A 19,459-nucleotide genomic window follows, 5' to 3' on the forward strand; every position below is an offset into this window, starting at 1 on the left:
GGTGTACCTATGACTGATTCAGTTGATGTATAGCAGAAACCAACACAATATTGTAAAGCAATTATCCTTCAATTAAAAATAAATATTTTTTTAAAAAAGAGAAAAGAAATATTTAAATTATGTCATTGGTCACTGACTCATAATGAATTGAAAAAGAAGCTAGGGATTTTGAATTTTATTCTTAAACCTTTTAAGAGTAACTAGTTCCCCACCACATGTTTCCTAATTTGTTTTTAAGAAGTAGAAGAGTAGACTGAACAGCTGAAATGTCTGACTCAATATGAAATTTCTCATGTTCTTATTTACTTTTTCTTGTTCAGTCATAACTGTGATTTAATAAAGGAACTATATTGACCTAAATCAGGTGTAGAGTAGTACAGACAGCTGAAATAACATGATAGAGGAAGACGTTTATGATTTTCTAAACACAGTCTTTACAAAACTCAAGATAAGATTATCTGTGTCAACATTCAAGACTCTGTATTTTGAGGGTCACTTGAGTGACCTGGCAGATAAGTACACTAGTCTGAAAGTTGGAAGATTGAGGCCAATTTCTGACTACAAACAGCTTAAGTCACTATGTGGAAAAACCAAGGTAATCTGTGGTCAACCCATTTCTGACCTTAGCATGATTTTGTACTGTCAATGCTGTGGTAATGCAGGGCAGAATCTTTTTTAATCAGTAAATGAATAAGTGAGATCCCCTTGAGCTCAGTGTTTTGACTATCTCTACCTTTAGTGTACAACAACACTTAAACTGAAAACATGTCTTCAAAGGCAGAAGTCTTAAGTTAGTGCTTGTTATTATTGTTCAGTCACTAAGTCCAACTCTTCATGACCCCATGAACTGCAGCATGCCAGGCTTCCCTGTCCTTCAGTATTTCCTGGAGTGCTCAAATTCATGTCCATTGAGTCACTGATGCCATTCAACCATCTCATCCTCTGCTGCACCTTCTCCTCCTGTCTTCAATCTTTCCCAGCTTCAGGGTCTTTTCCAATGAGTTTGCTCTTCGCATCAGGTGGTCAAAGTATTGGGGCTTCAGCTTCAGCATCAGTCCTTCCAACAAATATTCAGGGTTGATTTCTTTTAGAATTGACTGGTTTGATCTCTTTACTGTCCAAGGGACTCTCAGGAGTCTTCTGCAGCACCACAGTTTGAAAACATCAATTCTTCAATGCTCAGCCTTCTTTAGAGTGCAACTCTCACAACCACACATGACTACTGGAAAATTGAATTGAATTCATTTCATGGTAGTGTCAAAGATAGAATAATTAGAAGAAGTTCACTGTAGGGATATGCACAGCAAAATTGGGAGACAGACAGGCAAATACAAACTTATAGTCATACTATGTGAATCTGCCGCACATGAGGGCAAGTAGGAACGTGACAAGAAAGTGCTTGGTTATGCCAAAAATATCAGAGAAGAAGGGGAGAGTGGGCTGAGGGGCTGAGGCTGGAGGAGAGAGTTAAAAGATAAGCAGAAGTTTGTGTGGCAGACAATGGCAGGGCATTCCAGAGCGAAACAAAAGGTAGATGCCAATGTTTAGACTGTTATAAATCTAGACTTGCTTAGAAATGGAATGTCCTTGGAATCGCTAGAACAGTGCTCTTCAAACTCATTTTTGCTTTCTTGTAACTCCTAAAAGACTTTTGAAAAACCCCTTTACCCCTTCATAGATTTTAAAAGTAACAACTAAAAATTTAGCCATAAGTTTAAATTATAGCAATTTAATTATATTATATTGCTGGTATATTATCTAAATTATTGACATTTAAAAATGCTTTTAAAATCTCCTCTACTAAATGTATCCTCACTAAATAACAATTTGATAATTACTATCATTCATTTAAAAATGTATGGCCATGTACTTTTTTTCCCATTTTTAAAAAAATTTTTTTTTTAGATTATTTTAGCATTCTTTTATTTTTTTTAATTTTATTTTATTTTTAAACTTTACAATATTGTATTGGTTTTGCCAAATATCAAAATGAATCCGCCACAGGTATACAACTCTCCTCCCTCCTCCCTCCCCATACCATCCCTCTGGGTCATCCCAGGGCACCAGCCCCAAGCATCCAGTATCTGCATCGAACCTGGACTGGCGACTCGTTTCATACATGATAGTATACATGTTTCAATGCCATTCTCCCAAATCTCCCCACCCTCTCCCTCTCCCACAGAGTCCATAAGACTGTTCTATACATCAGTGTCTCTTTTGCTGTCTCGTATACAGGGTTATTATTACCATCTTTCTAAATTCCATATATATATGTTAGTATACTGTATTGGTGTTTTTCTTTCTGGCTTACTTCACTCTGTATAATAAGCTCCAGTTTCATCCACCTCATTAAAACTGATTCAAATGAATTCTTTTTAATGGCTGAGTAATACTCCATTGTGTATATGTACCATAGCTTTCTTATCCATTCATCTGCTACTATTTTAACATTGAGAAATTGCTCATTGCTCCTTTTTTCTCTTTGGATTTGTGTTTCCACTTCATTGCTCCTATAGAAGTTTGTGGGCTTCCCCGATATCTCAACAGTAAAGAATCTGCCTGCAGTGCAGGAGACATAAGAGATGCAGGTTCGATCCCTGGGTTGGAAAGATCCCTGGAGGAGGGAATGGCAACCCACTCCAGTATTCTTGCCTGGAGAATCCTAGGTACAGGGCAGCCTGGAGAGTGATAGTCCATAAGGTTGCAAAGAGTTGGACATGACTGAAGTGACTGAGTGTGCGTGCCCGTGCGCACACACACCACCCACACATATAGAACTTTGCACTTAATGTAACAATGAAAGGAAGTGAAAGTGAAGTCACTCAATCATGTCTGACTCTTTGTGACCCCACTGACTGTAGCCCACTAGGCTCCTCCATCCATGGGATTTTCCAGGCAAGAATACTGGAGTGGGTTTAGTAAGTCACCTATTTATCTTCTAAAAACAGATTTTGAGTAAAACAACTCTTTTGTGATATCTTTTAATTAAATTTTTTATTTTGAGATAATTGTATATTCACATGTGGTTGTAAGAAATAGTACAAAGAGATTCCACATATCCTTTACCCATTTTCCTTCAAGGGAAGCATCTTGCAAAACTATAATACAATATCACAAACAGGATATTAATGTTGATACTGATCATAAGTTATAATGAGTTAAAAATTTCTTCTCAATTGAGTTAGCTTTTGAAATGTTTCCTTGTCCAAAATTGATCAAAACAATACTTTAAAATGTTGATTGATGACTAGTAAGCAAAGTGGAAAATGCACATTTAGTGAGTTGAGAATGGCTTTTCTGTCCCAGATTAGTTCTTGTGTCAGTGGATGAAAAGTAATTACTGCTATAATAAGACAGGATTTAGCATCAGTTATATTGCTTTTTTTTTCTTTTTTAGCTCTAAGTGCTGAGAAACTTTTTTCACATAAATAAATAGATGAGGGAAATAGAGTTGTGTTTGACTGAGTGGATGGTGGTGCCAAGGTAGAAAATATAGAAAAAAAGAGGAGCAAAGAGTGAGGTAGTTTGATTTTGGAGGTGTTAAATTTGGGGTCTCTACCAATTTGACCATGCAAAGGATTTCCACAAAAGCAGAGGAGGAGCAGGATTCAGAAGTGTACCAGACACCAAAGGAAAGAGGGGTTTGAGAGAGTCCCTTGAGGCCCACAAATATGCCTGCTTCAGAAAGATGAAGTAAGTACAAGGGCATCTTGGCTTGGTTAGAAAGGACAGTCGGTCACTCTCTGGCATGGACGTTGAACACTTCAGAGTGTTCTGGGCCAACCATCTTTCTAATTGTCCTAGGGAATGTTGTACTGCCAAGAACATTCAGAGATACTGATCAGATCACAAGCAACATGCCCCAACACATGGGACCTAAGAACTGTGTGGGAGGGAACTTGAGCCTGGCTTACAATGGGGCTTTAGACATATAGGATCTTCTAAGGAGTCCAGGTAATACGACCCTTGTAGGAAAAAATATCTTTGAGTGATAGAGTGGGCTATGGCTTCCAAAAGATAGGAAGAAATATATGTTAAGCAAGTCACCTAATATATAAAATGGGAATAAAGGAAGAGTGCCTGGCACATGGACTTCCCTGGTGGTCCAGTGGCTAAGACTGCACTCCCAATGCAGGGGGCCCAGGTTCAATCCCCGGTCAGGGAACTAGATCCCATATGGTGCAACTAAGACACAGCACAGCCAAATTAATGAATGAATGAATTTTAAAAGTACCTGGTGCATAGTAGGGCTTCAGTAAATATTAGCCCCACTGGTACTAGCGGTAGTAGCAACAGCAGAAGTTCCACATACCATGTGTCTGTGGCTGACATTCTTGGTTGTGCCCTTAGCCTCTCACCTACCTCATCTCCATCCTAGAGAATTTTAGTGTCCTAGAAAGATGTTCGCTCCTTTGTAAAAGAGTAAACAATGTGTTTTAAGGGTCAAACTTTTTGCAGAGGCAAAGCAACTTATAAGAAGCAAAGAGATACCATATATATGCGTAATATGCAATATTTATTTTTCTCTTTCTCACTTTACTCTGAATAACAGGCTCTAGGTTAACTCACCTTAGTTCAACTGACTCCCATTCTTTCTTTTTTATGGCTAATACTCCTTTGTATATATGTGCCACAATTTCTTTATCCATTCATCTGTCAATGGACATCTAGGTTGCTTAGGGGAAAGAGAGGGTGGGCCTAACTGAGGGGCCTAATTGAGAAGGTAGCCTGAACATATACACAGTACCTAATGTGTAAAGTGGATAGCTAATATATATAACACAGGGAGCCCAAGGAAGCTGCTCTATAACACAAGGAGCCCAGCCTGGCACTCTGTGACCACCGAGAAGGGAGGGATCGGGGATGGGGTGGGAGGGAGGCTCAAGAGGGAGGGAATATATATATATATATATATATATATATATTGTATATATAATATATATATATAAATATATATGCCTCCCTAGTAGCTCAGTGGTGAAGAATCTGCTTGTAATACAGGAGCCACAGGAGACATGGGTTCAATCCCTGGGTCCAGAAGATCTCTGGAGGAGGTCATGGCACCCCACTCCCATATTCTTGCCTGAGAATCCCAAGGACAGAGGAGCCTGGTAGACTATATAGTCCATAGGGTTGCAAAGAGTTGGACATGGTGACTGAAGTGACTTAGCACGCACACGTGTGTGTGTGGGTGTGTGTATATGTATATATATATATATATATATATATTCAGTTTTAGCTGATTCGTGTTGTTACACAGCAGGAATCAGCACAACATTGTAAAGCAATTGTTGTTCTTCAGTTGCTAATTCATGTCTGATTATTTGCAACCCTATGGACTGCAGCATGCCAGGCTTCACAGTCCTTCACTATCTTCTGGAGTTTGCTCAGATTCATGTCCTTTGAGTTGGTAAAGCCATTATTCTACAAAAAAAAAAAAAAAGAAGAAAAATTAAAAGAAGCAAAAGTAATCTCCTTGTGAGTCACAGAAGGAAAGAATAAGTGATTGTTGGCAGTTTGGGGGTGGTGGCATGGGTGTGGCATATATCTGGTGGAAGGCAAAGCAGGAGCTGCATGGCCCGGCAGGGGAAGACGGAAGCAGCAGATGTGAGCCCACAGGGGATACAAACTTCCCTCACCTAGAATTTTCATAGGGGATCCCCATCCCCCCCACCGCAAGACAAAGCTCGACATCCTCCTAACCAAACAGTTGGCATTGAGATTGGACTCTGACATCAGTTGTGACACATTCATTCACAATGTGAGTGAGAAACAGCCATGGATTTGGCAAGTGGGAAGTCTTTGGTAATCTCAGCCCGATTGTCTCTGAGGAGTGTGGATGAAGGAACCAGAGTGGGAAGGGTCGAAGAGTCTGCAGGAGGTGAAGAAGGGCACCCTGGTGCAACTAACCACTAAATGATGGGGCTAGAGCAAAGCAGCTTCATTCTTCTCCACTGTCTCCTCTTCACTAGGCCAAAGTGGAGTGATTCTTATGTGAGATTAGGAGCAAACAAGACATGTAAACTGGAGCACACCAGGTTCCTATGAGGACTTACAGAATCATTAATGAGAAAAGCTGCAGGGCGAGAACAGGATAAGGGCGTTTACTGGCCATTGCCCACTGGCTGCTTCTGCAGATTATTTAATTATCAGAAGACGACATTCTATAAATGGTGTTATTTTAGGTTGCTTGGGGTTTCAAACATAGTGGGCACTCTTAGACATTGAAACCCTGAAAAAATTATCCTCTGGTATGAACTACATGTCCTGAAATTGGGGTGGCCCAAAGATAGGTTTGAACAAATGGCAGGAATATACAGAAAAGCTATACAAAAAAATCATAATGTCCCAGATAACCACGATGGTGTAATTGCTCACCTAAAGCTAGACATCCTGAGCTTGAAGTCAAGGGGGCCTTAGGAAGCATCACTACAAACAAAGCTAGTGGAGGTGATGGAATTCCAGCTGAGCTATTTCAAATCCTAAAAGATGATGCTGTTAAAGTTCTGCACTCAATATGCCAGCAAATCTGGAAAACTCAGCAGTGGCCACAGAATTGGAAAAGGTCAGTTTTCATTCCAATCCCAAAGAAAGGCAATGCCAAAGAATGCTCAAACTACCACACAATTGTACTCATTTCATGCACTAGCAAAGTAATGCCCAAAATTCTCCAAGCTAGGCTTCAACAGTATGTGAACTAAGAACTTCCAGAAGTTCAAACTGGGTTTAGAAAAGGCAAAGGAACCAGAGGTCAAATTGCCAACATCTGTTGGATCTTAGGAAAAACAAGAGAATTCTAGAGAAACATTTACTTCTGCTTCATTGACTACACTAAAGCCTTTGACTGTGTGGATCACAACAAAGTGTGGAAAATTCTTAAAGAAATGGGAATGCCAAACCACCTTACCTTTCTTCTGAGAAACCTGTATGCAGGTCAAGAAGCAGCAGTTAGAACTGGACACGAAACAACTGACTGGTTCAAAATTAGGAAAGGAGTGCATCAAGGCTGTGTATTGTCACCCTGCTTATTTACTGATATGCAGAGGACATCATGCAAAATGCTGAGCTGAATAAAGCACAAGCTGGAATCAAGATTGCAGGAGAAATATCAATAACCTCAGACATGCAGAAGACACCACTCTTATGGCAGAAAGGGAAGAGGAACTAAAGAGCCTCTTGATGAAGGTGAAAGAGGAGAGTGAAAAAGCTGGCTTAAAACTCAACATTCAAGAAACTAAGATCTTGGCATCCAGTCGCATAACTTCATGTCAAATAGATGGGGAAATGATGGAAACAGTGGCAAACTTTTTTTTCTTGGGCTCCAAAATCGCTGTAGATGGTGACTGGAGCCATGAAATTAAAAGACACTTTCTCCTTGGAAGAAAAGCTATGACAAACCTAGACAGTGTACTAAAAAGCAGAGAGATTACTTTGCTGACAAAGGTCTATATAGTTAAAGCTATGGTTTTTCCAGTAGTCAAGTATGGATGTGAGAGTTGGACTATAAAGAAAGCTGAGTGCTGAAGAATTGATGCTTTTGAACTGTGGTGTTGGAGAAGACTCTTGAGAGTCTCTTGGACTGCAAGGAGGTCAAACCAGCCAATCCTAAAATAAATAAATCCTGAATATTCATTGGAAGGGCTGAAGTTGAAGCTCCAATAGTTTGGCCACCTGATACAAAGAGCCAACTCATTGAAAAAGAATCTGATACTGGAAAAGACTGAAGGCAGGAGGAGAAAGGGATGGAGTACGAGATGGTTGAATGGCATCACCGACTCAATGGACATGAATTTGAATAAGCTCTGGGAGTTGGTGAAGAACAGGGAAGCCTGGTGTGCTGCAGTCCATGAGGTCACAAAAAGTCCAACATGACCGAGCAACTGAATAACAGAAGACAGATTTGAGGAGGACACGGCAACCCACTCCAGTATTCTTGCCTGGAAAATCCCATGGAAAGAGGAGCCTGGCAGGCTGCAGTCCATAGGGTCACACAGAGTTGGACACGACTGAAGTGACTTAGCATGCATGCATGCAAAGATAGTTTTATGCATTCGTGAGTATGTGGAGTATTAATAAACAATCACCTTTATATGTGATACCTTGAAAGATCTCCTCTACTAGAACATATCCTAGTAATCACTGAATCCTTTGTTTCCAGAACAGTGTTGTTGGTCACCAAGTCATGCCCCATTCTTCTGCAGTCCCATGCAATATAGCCCACAAGGCTCCTTTGTCTATGGGATTTCCCAGGCAAGAGTATTGGAGTGAGTTGCCATTTCCTCCTCCAGAGAATCTTCCCTACTCAGGGACTGAACCTGTGTTTCCCACATTGGTAGGCAGATTCTTTACTGTTGAGTCACCAGGGAAGCCCTAGAACAGGACCTGACACTGTATAGATGCACAATAAAGGCTGAATTGATAAATCAATTATGGAAAATATCTTTCCCATTCATACTCTGTAGCGCCTAAGATTTTGGCATGAGGTTGTGTATGTGTGTGTGTGTGTGTGTGTGTGTGTGAAGCAACACCCTCATCCAATAGCAAAGAAATGATTACATCATAGGTCTCCAAAGCCTCAATAATAACATCTTCAGTTTTCATTAATCAAATTACTTTTCTCCCATGGTATGAGAGTGGTTAGAAAGCCTGGAGTGCTTGCGAGTTGGGGGGTAGAAATGGCTGAAAGAGTGTAAAAGGAGACAAGAAACAACATCAAGCTTTGCAAAATCTTTACCCTCTACACACTCTACTCTTAGTTCAGCCTTGTCCAGAACAAGGACTCCTTTCTCATGAGACCACAGGCTGTAAAACCAAGAGACCAGTACAGGGCTTGGAGATGAATGATGCCTGGATTGGTCCTGTTAAAAATTTGCTTCATTTTCTAAGTGCTAGTGGCTTTTTAAAATATTTTCCATTTCTTTCTCTCCCTTTGTCTGTCTGTCCACGTCTGCCACTTTCCTCCCTTGCCCTGCCCACAAGTGCTCCTTCCTCGGACCCACACACATCCTGATGGCTTTGTTCCTTACTTGCAGAAGGTGTGTTTGGAGGAGTGTGTTTCAGCCAGTAACTGGAAGTAATCACAAGGCACCTGCAGACCAGCTCTCAACTTCCTTGTTTTATGGGCATATAACATTCAGCCCTAAAAGTTTTACAGAACAGTTTTAAAGTCATTTCAACTCATGTCCTTTTCCTCAAGCCGCCAGAGATTTTTTTTTTTTTTTTTAGACAGAAGTGACTTTGGGAATCATTTCCTTCCCACACGCCACTCTGGCGGTCTTGTGCTGAAGTGGGGAAAAGTTGGAACTTGGGAATACAGCATCACTTTGGGAGCTTGGCTGTCTGCTACTGAGATTTCATCTTTTAATCAGCAACTTCTCTTGCTTTTCTTCCTCTGCACCATCCTCCAGACCACACAACAACCCTGTCTTATTGTTTTAGTTCGTCTCTTATAATCAAAGCTGAAAGGTCTTCTAAGAAGGCATTTGTGCTCCCCGCCAGTCCATTAAGCAACAGCTGTGCCACACGTGGCCACCAGTTGCTAAATCAAGGGAGCCTCATTCATACTGTGTTCTGTGTATAAGTCAGTGGTACTGGTACGTATTGAGTTCAAGGTCCAGTACCACATTCAGATATGCAAGAAATGTAATCTTTGTTTATTCTTCTATAATTGAATTTTATTTCTATTTTGAGCCTCTCTGTTGCTGGGTAGTAGAAATTTACTCTTAACGTAATTTCCTTTGCTTGGGACTGTATCTAACTGCAGATCTGGCTTATAAATGCCAAGGTCATAGAGGGAAGGTTCATTTTATCCTTAGTCATCAGGTGATGCTGATCATCTGAAATGACCCTTGTTCCCATCACAGAGTCCTCCACCTTCAGGGATTCCCTGGAAGGCCCTCTGTTATCCTTCCCTCTTAGCATCACTGGGCAGCTATTCTTTTTTAGAACCAGGTGCTTTAATCAGGAACCCATCTCTAGAATGAGGCAAGACCCCTCTGGTTGTCAGATCATATGCACATATTTTGAATCTTTATCCCTTTATTGGAGTCTCAAAAGATGGACTACAGTCCATTTTATCTGGACCCCCCATCATCTATACATTCCCATTATGTCCTTTTTATCTCTTCTTTCTTCCTCCAGCTTAAGAGAATCTTTCCAAGGCTAAGAGGATGGTGGTGGTGTTGGTAATGTGAGGCAAGGATTACTTTCCTGCATTTATCCACCATGCTAACTGAACCATAGAGTCCTCTCAGTGTCTCAGTGGCATAGGCTTTGGAAATCTCACAGCCAGAAAAGGACTGCTGCTTTCCTTGCTTTTCACTCTTTCATATACCTCCTAGTAAGGTAATAAATGTATGCAAGAGAGCCTGCAATAGGGTAAGAGGGAGGGAGGCAAGGAACCACTTGGGTGAAATGTTAGTATTTATAAAATGTTGCTGAAAGTCTCCCCTGCATAGGTACTCCTGTTCTGGTCATCAGTTCCTAGAAGCCCTTTGTGGGACAGGTATTAGAAGGTGAATGAGAGTAGAGAAAGTCCAATAGTGTCTTAAAGTGAAGACTGAGGGGCCAAGGTATGGTCAAAACAAATATTGGTATGTCTTTCTACTTCTTGTTTCAATGTGGCAGGTGACATCAGAGAACACAAAATAATATTGTAGAGGAAATCCTATCCCTCCCAATCTACCACCAGATTTATCTATCAGCTGTGTTTTATTTTTATCCTCCCAGATGAGGAAAGACAAACATGAACAGTGGTTTCGATATAGGAAATGATAATTAAATTTTTTGGAATTAGAGATGTGATAAGGAAAAGGATTGACACTACAGAAAAAAAGGTATCTTATACAAATCTGACCTGCCAGTAAGGTCTATGAAGCATTCAGCTTACTTTCCCAATCCCTTAAAATTTCCTTTCCTCTTACGATCATTAATTTTAGGCCAAAGTAGTTTTGAATGCCAGTATATTGTCTCTGAAGAGATTGGGCACTTGTCTATTTGCAACTCTGTTCAATTCATTTCTGTCTTCTGGGTGCCCATGGTCTCAAGATTAGAACAACTTGGAAGCAAAGTATGAGCATCTTAGAAGCAAATCAGAGCTCCTCATGTGAGGGTGTTTGTCTGCCTTGCTTGGTGATGTCTGCTATCACTCTGGGAGGTTTGCCCTGTTTGTGGCCAGACCTTAGCTTTCATTTTCCAGTTGAATGAAGATGGTTAGGTGAGAGCCAGCGAGGGGTGGGGGCAAGTGAGTGCATGTGGCCAGAATGCATTATGTAATTATAATAATATTGACAAATAGTCTAATACACCTTTTCAGTTACTTTGTTCTGGAAAATAAGTGAAATGTTTATTAATCTACATTGCTACTTCAATCTTCATAACAACTCTTTAAGGTAGGAACTCTTGTGACCACTGAACAGATTTGCAAAGAGCCTAGCACTTTTAAGCAATGTCCCCCTAAATAAAGACCAATACATTCCCAGTGAAAGTCCACAGCCAGAGAAGGAGCCCTGGTCCCTCCAAAGTGCAGTGGTGTAAGGCCCCACTTATAACCACACAGAGTCAGACCCACACATGGTGCTGGTAAATAAATGAAAATGGAGGAACTGTGGGGCATAGGTATCCGCTTCAGGAAATGGTGCTGATTTGTTTGAATATTAGTACAAAATAGTCCTGGAAAGTAGCATTTTGCACCATCTTTTCCTTGTTTCTACTAAGTTTCTCCTGGAAAAGCATTGCCCATTTCCTTGAGAGGGTGAGAATTTACAGTTCCTTGGATCCTCCCTGGTCAGACCCAAATGGCAGAGAAGGCGGGAAGGAGTTGCCATTCTGGCAGCTGGACTTAGTTTTTACTTATTATATTTCACGTCTTGTTCCTTCTTTTTAAAAAATTGAAACATAGTGATTTACAATGTTGTGTTAGTTTCAGGTGTGTGTGTGTGTGTGTGTGCACGCGCACGTGCATGCATGTGTTTGCCAAGTCACTTCAGTCACATCTGACTTTTTGCGACCCTATGGACTGTAGCCTGCCAATCTCCTCTGTCCATAGGATTCTCCAGGCAAGAATACTGGAGTGGTTTGCTGTGTCCTTCTCCAGGGAATCTTCCCAACCCAGGGATCGAACTTGCATCTCCTGAAGCTCCTGCATTGCAGGTGGATTCTTTACAGCCGAGCAACTGGAAGTCCATACACACACACGTGTGTGTGTGTGTGTGTGCACTTTTTCAGATTCTTTTCTGTTATAGGTTATTACAAGATACTGAATACAGTTCCCGGTGCTATGCAGTAGGTCCCTGTTGTTCATCTGGTTTATATATAGCAGTATGTATCTGTCAATCACCAACTCCTATTCTATCCCTCCCCTACCTTTCCCCTTTGGTAACCATAAGTTTGTCTTCTATGTTCGTGAATCTATTTCTATTTTGTAAATAAGCTCATTTGTATCTTTTTAAAAGTCATATTCCACATATGAGTGATATCATATGATATTTGGTTTTCTTTGTCTGACTTACTTCACTCAGCATGACAATTTCTAGGTCCATCCCTGTTGCTATAAATGGCATTATTTTGCTCTTTTTATGGCTGAGTAACTATATATATATATATATATATATATATATATATATATATATGTATATACACACCACATTTCCTTTATCGACTCCACTGTCAATGGACATTTAGGTTGCCTCCATGTCTTGGCTATTATAAATAGTGCTATTATGTACATTGGGATGCATATATCTTTTTGACTGAGTTTTTGTTTCTTCTGGATATATGTCCAGGGGTGGGATTGCTGGATCACATGGTCACTCTATTTTTAGTTTCTTAAGGACCCTCCATACTGTTCTCTATAGTGGCTGCACCAATCTCATTCTCACCATTCCCAATGTAAGAGGGTTCCCTTTTTTTATACCCTCTTCCGTTTCCTTCTTAATGGAAAAAAGTTGTCACCTTTGTTTTTCCAGATTTTGGATGATATTTCTCTTTAGATTCTGAACTTGTATGCCTCCCTCAGGCTTTGGCATGAGCCTGTGTGTGTATGTGTGTGTGTGTGTGTGTAATTATTATGAAAATGTGGAAGAACTTTTATAAACTAAACCATGACATAAATTAATGCCTTTCATCCCCATATGGGTGTATTAGTGTGTGTGTGTCTGAGTAACTAAAATGCACTCCTCTAATAACTTAACCAGTTTGTCTTGGCTGGGATAAAGAGGGGCTGAGACCAGCGTGGGGCCCCAGGGCACGAAGGAGGAAGGAGAGCATTCAGGGGCGGAAAGGGTGTGAGGATGAACAGGCAGTGGTTGGACCGCTTGAATGTCTGCAGCAGAGCAAGATGCATTGTCTGTGGCTGCTCATTCCCAGCCTTTCCCCTTCCCCTCAGGCTGCTTAGAGTTGGGAACACAGTTTACCAAGCTGAGGTGGTGACAGTCCATTACATGAATTATCCACATGGTGTCTATGATTGTCTCACTCAGTCCTGCATGTGAGCTCTCAGAGGCCCAGGAGGAGAACAGGAAGGACTCTCAACCATAAGCCCGTGGAGGCGCCTCACTTTAGAGATGAGGAGGTCTAGGGAAAAGTTAAAGAGCAGGGCCAGCATTACATAGCTAGTCAGAGTCACATTTCAAGGTCCTTAAGTTCTGATGCATAACCTTGATATCTAGTGGGCAGAATTACCATAAGAGGTCCAGGGTCTTGTACTTTTTCCTTAACAGGTATTGGTGTGCACAGCACTCACTCCTCAATGAGAATATGTAGTATGCTATTTAAGCCACATATAGTAACTAAGGGGCTTCCCTGTTGGCTCACACAGTAAAGAATCTGTGTGCAATGCAGGAGACCTGTATTCTATCCCTGGGTTGGGAAGATAGAAGAGAATAGCTACCCACTCCAGTTTTCTTGCCTGAAGAATTCCATGGACAGAGGAGCCTGGCAGGCTGCAGTCCATGGGGTTGCAAAGAATCAGAAATGACTCAGTGACTAGTAACTAAACTCATTACAAGGCATTCCATACAGATAATTTGGGGCTAGAAGTCTTTGGAATCAAAAACGTAACTCTGAGAAAATATGTTCAAAGGCTTTTGCTTTGCATTAAAATTTAAGTGCTGTCTAGTTAAATCTATATTCTCCTTCTTTGATAATATATCTTGAAGGTATAGTGGAGGAGAACTCTGGCCAGTTGTCTTGAGCATGGAGGAGACTTTCTGGCAGGGTTGATGATTTGCATTTTTACACTTCTTCTTCCTCTTATAAATAACCAAGTTGACTGAAAGGAGACTAAATATTTTTGGGTTTGGAGAAATCTTATCTAGACTTGAGGCAGTCTACTTCTAGAGGTTGAGAGATTGCTAAGAAGCCCACTGTTATCATGACCACACTCATATCCACTCTGAGTGCCCTGGGGCCTCACTGCCTGCCAGCCCTGTGTCACTGACACATGCTACTTTTGCCAGCCCTTCTTCCTGGAATCTTACTTCTTTCTTTCAGCTCTAGTTCCTTTCTCTACTGCTGGAGGAGATCCCAAGAGGACTTGGGCTAGACTGACCATAGGATGAGAGCTATTTGATATTTGCTCAGGGGCAAGAATATGGATAGAAAATAACTACTGATTGGGAAGCTTTTTGGTCCTTGGATTAGTATTTCATGAATTGTGCTCCAAGTAATTCAGTACTCCAGATGACAAAAAGTATTCTGTCCCAAACGAGTTCCATGTCCAAACAAGTATGGGGACAAAGGATTAAAGAACATTGTTGTAGGACTTTTTAGAACTTTTAATGTAACAGTTCTCAGGTACCATGTGAATCTTCAGAAGGTTGGTATGGCACATTTTTCTCAAGCACATTTAACCACTGATACTACTTTTTTTTTGCAAAGTATCACCCAGGACCGGAGTTTATAAATACAATTTAGGAAAGGCTACTCAGCATAGACACTCAAAACTTTCGGCAAGTTACAGTCTTTCAAAGTTTGATATCTGACAAATTGATGTAGGTATTTTTCAGAGAACAGAAATGTATTCTCTTACAATCTTCATTGATGTGAAGGTTGATATTGCTGTTGGAGAACTGAGAGCATAATGGAGTATGAACTTCAGTGATGATTATTACTAAAACTGGATATGTAAACGTGAAAGGGAAGGCATCTTGAGAAGTGAACATATTTCACTTCCCCAGGTTTATTCAAATACTAGGCACCCTGGATTTTTAAAAAATAGATCTGTTTTCAAACTTCTTTTTAACTTTATATTGACATAATAATGATGTACAAATGAATAAAATTATACAAAATACATTTTTATAAAAGACTAATGTTGATTTTTTTTTTACTGGAAGTAATAGAAATGATTAACAAGGGACTACTTTTATTTTAGATGTGAAAGTAGACAGTATATCTGAGGACAATTCTAAACATGCCTTGGTTGATGTCAGCATGACTGACTAGACTGGAAGAAACTAGAACTTGGATTTAAAAACTGTCCTGCACAGCAAAAGAGACATAGATATATAGAACAGTCTTTTGGACTCTGTGGGAGAGGGAGACGGTGGGATGATTTGGGAGAATGGCATTGAAACATGTATAATATCATATAAGAAATGAATCACCAGTCCAGGTTCGATGCAGGATACAGGATGCTTGGGGCTCGTGCACTGGGATGACCCAGAGGGATAGTACAGGGAGGGAGGTGGGAGGGGGGATCAGGATGGGGAGCCTGTGTACACCCGTGGCGGATTCATGTTGATGTATGGCAAAACCAATACAATATTGTAAAGTAATTAGCCTCCGATTAAAGTAAATAAATTTAAATTAAAAAAAATAAAAACTATCCTGCAAATTAAGTAGTCACTAAAAAGGCACACTGAGCTGCCCATTACAGAAACCAATGGATATGATGCTGGATACCCTGGTGATTGTGTTCTGCCCGTAAAACCATGTAAAGTAGTTCTCTCTCGGGTATTGCATAGAGTTCAGGGTGGATCATATGGAATATCATCTGGCAAAAGAAAGGCAGAGGGATTCTTCTGGGGGCTCCTGCTCTACTCAGCTGACTACTGATATACAAAGGGCTTAGGTATGAGGAATAAAGCAAGTCCTGGAAACTAGGATCGGATCTAGGACACAAGGCGGGGGGCCAGCCTGCAAACACAGCTAAGGTGACTCTGAAGCCTAGGGTCGGTTGGTCCAGACCTGTTGACATGCTGTTTCAGGTCCTGGAGATGAGAATTGGTCTGATCCTGATAATGTTTAGGGGTGAAAAAGGAAAGTCTTCCATGGGAAGAGGAGAAAAGCAGGGACTAGACAGAAGTTAGGACACTCAGAGATCCTAAGCCTTTTCTTTTGTAACAACAGTGATGCCACTGGCTGTTTCGTCCAAGTCCATATTGGATGTAATGAACTCTTCTCTGAAATATCTCTCTTGGTGTTCTTGGGGAGACTGGGCGAAACAAGGGTGGAGCATATTCCCTGTAGAGCCTGTGACATTTGGAATTTCATGATAGTTCAGTTGGACGTCTCTTTTGTCTCAGTGGTTGTTAGTTCCTTGAGAGCATGGGTCATAAAATCAGAAGCAACATGTACAACTGTCACTTACTGAACTCTTTCAATATGCCAAATGCTTTAAACAAAAAAAGAGGAGTGTTATTATCTCTACTTTACAGACAGCAGAACTGATCTTCTAGAATGTCAGATAGCTGTTCAAGTCCTCAGAGAATTGCATGTGCTTTCATTTAAGACCAATGGCTCTCAACCTGGGAAGTTTTAAAAAATATTGAGTCATGTACCCTATCCTCAGCTATTCATTTCACTGGGGCTGGCATTTGGACATCTGTATTTTTCAACGCCGTGAGGTGATTTTAATATGCAACCAGGGCTCAGAATCTTGGCCTTCTCTCATGTCGCCTTGTCGTATTGTTATCCCTGGTGTCCAGTACAACACTCACCCAAGACAAAGGTTAGAGACATGTTTATTGATTAGTTCAGAAGGTGTTTGTGGCAAAAGGGAAGAGCAGGGGCTGAATGCCACTAGAAGTTATAAACTGTTCCCCTTAGAGGCTGGAAATGAACACTGTTTCCAGAAGGCAGAGGCTGGTTATTCATTCTATGCTTAGAGATATTTTGCAAACCTTCCATTGCAGGTGGTGTTGTCCTCAACCCAGCCTATTATGGCATGCCTGGCCACACCAACATCATGATCCATGAGGTGGGGCATGTCCTGGGACTCTACCATGTCTTCAAAGGGGTCAGTGAGAGAGAATCCTGTGATGACCCCTGCAGGGAGACTGTGCCATCCATGGAGACAGGAGACCTCTGCGCTGACACTGCCCCCACTCCCAAGAGTAAGCTGTGCCAGAACCCAGAGCCTGCCAATGACACCTGTGGCTTCACCCACTTCCCAGGGGCTCCATTCAACAACTACATGAGTTATACAGGTATCACCAATGTCCTGATGGATTTCTTTTCTGTTAAGATTACATGGAGGCCTTTGCTGGCTGGGAGGGTGGAGGTATGAGAATTAGAGAGTATCATCAAGAGTCATTCATGCCAGAGAATTGAAGTGTATTTATCATGGCATTTATTTTCATGTTCTTGAAGAACTTACAGAAATATTGAAGTTTGGATTAGTCTCATTGACTACATTCTCCTCCACTAAAAACTAAAAGAAAAACACACCTCTGACACAGATAGTTAAAGAGAGAGACAAAGTCAAACACTCTCTTGAGAGCCCCTTGACCTCTAGAACTTGGTTATCCTGCTTCTTTGCCACATTCTTAGGGATTTACTCTGAAGGAGAGTCCAAAAGTGATGGAGAAAGAGGTTTTTGGGTCAAGGTGGCTGTTTTTACTGGTTTTGAAGTTGATCAGAAAGATGGTTCTGGTTAATGTTAGGCTCAGAGTTCCTTTTTCTTTTATGTTATTTTTAAAAGTATCAGATTCTCCTCTTCCAACACTAGCCAAGGGCTGATTCTTAGTCTTCCTATAAAAAATGGTGCTGTCTCACTTAAAAATGGTAATTTCCTGGTCCTGGGGACAACTTTAGTGTCTGGTTTTGTTGTCTTGGATTATGCTTCTTCTTTATCCTTCCACATCTTTCCTGTTTCTGTCAAAAAGCAATACTAGTCATCATCTCCTGATAATGGACTTACATTTATCCCTAAAATTGAGGAGTGATGTGATTCGATGACTTATCCTGGTGGTGAAGGAAAGAAGTAATTTTTCTATAAGGTTCAGGGACTTGGTCATAAGTTCCAAAACCACCCCCTCCCCCCAAAAAGGTAAATGATAAGAAGCTGGCCGTGCCTTTGAAGGGAAGAGAGTGCTGAACTAGTCCTGTCCATGACCCATCAATATATTCCTATCTAAATCTAATCTAGGCACATGATTCAGGTACATAAAATTCATGAGGACCAGCCCTCCAGCAGTGTCCCTTTCCAGGGCAGAGGGACAAGGCAATGGGGTGCGGAGGGCAGAGCTCTTTAGACACCACCTTTGAAGTGGAGAGAGAAAACACCTAAGAAGTAAGGAGAGTGTTGTGTGTGCTTTCATGGAAAAAGACCTGGAAACTAAGATAACTCTCTTTCTAACTTTATGAAAAGTGTCCCTAATGGGGAATTTTGCAGCTCCAAAAGGAAGTTGGGGATCACCACTCCCAGGTGTGATGCCTCCTTGACGTTTTGGCCCTCTTTCCTCGAGCATCTCCACTGAATGCTCACTAACCTTGGCCAAAGTCCCCAGGCATGAAGCAGGTGTCTAACTCCACACACGGTCACGGATAAAGGGTCATACGCTGAAACACTGCCATCTTGTGGTTTCCTGGATAAACAGTGTCAGCTCAGAGCAACCTGTACCGCAGGGCTTGAGTCTCTCACTGGCCCAGCCCAAGGTAAACATCAAGCCCAATTTGCTTTAGAGATAAGCCACTGCTCTTCTCTGCCTTCTCTTTCCCATCTCCAGCCTAGATACTTTCTGGCAAAATCTATCCCCACTTTGGTGGACTTCTCAGGGTAAAGCCTCCATCTCTCTTGTTCCCTTTTTTTGTCTCCGCAGACGATGACTGCACTGACAACTTCACCCCCAACCAGGTGGCCCGAATGCACTGCTATCTGGACCTTGTATATCAGCAGTGGAGCCAGAGCCAGAAGCCCACCCCCATCCCCATCCCCCCCATGGTCATCGGGCAGACTCAAAAGTCCCTCACTATCCACTGGCTGCCTCCTATTAGTGGAGTTATGTATGACAGGTGAGAGGGTGCTGGCTGTGGGTGAGCTGGTATCTTTCTCCGTGGCGTTTCTTATGAATGAGGGAAAGAATGTGAAATTGGGGGAACCCCAGTTTGTAACAATAAGTGTGCACCATTGCTCAGGGCTGCGTCGGCCTCCCTGCTCCATCCTTATCTCCTGAGCAGGGTTCCTGGGGCTCTCACGTAAGCCAACACTGCATCATGTGTGCCTGCTCCTTGGCTA

At 41.5% G+C, this 19,459-nt stretch overlaps 1 protein-coding gene across 1 annotated transcript in view; it reads left to right on the forward strand.

Moving 5' to 3' along the window:
• The window catches only part of PAPPA2 (pappalysin 2), a 317,270-nt gene that overhangs the window by 119,234 nt on the left and 178,577 nt on the right, over positions 1-19,459 (forward strand). The window contains exons 4-5 of the mRNA XM_061383283.1: positions 17,136-17,429; positions 19,044-19,236. Coding sequence (XP_061239267.1) covers positions 17,136-17,429; positions 19,044-19,236 — 487 coding nt within the window. The remainder of the gene's footprint in view (positions 1-17,135; positions 17,430-19,043; positions 19,237-19,459) is intronic.

This window comes from Bos javanicus, chromosome 16 (genome assembly GCF_032452875.1).
Source record: "Bos javanicus breed banteng chromosome 16, ARS-OSU_banteng_1.0, whole genome shotgun sequence".
Taxonomy (NCBI): Eukaryota; Metazoa; Chordata; class Mammalia; order Artiodactyla; family Bovidae; genus Bos; species Bos javanicus.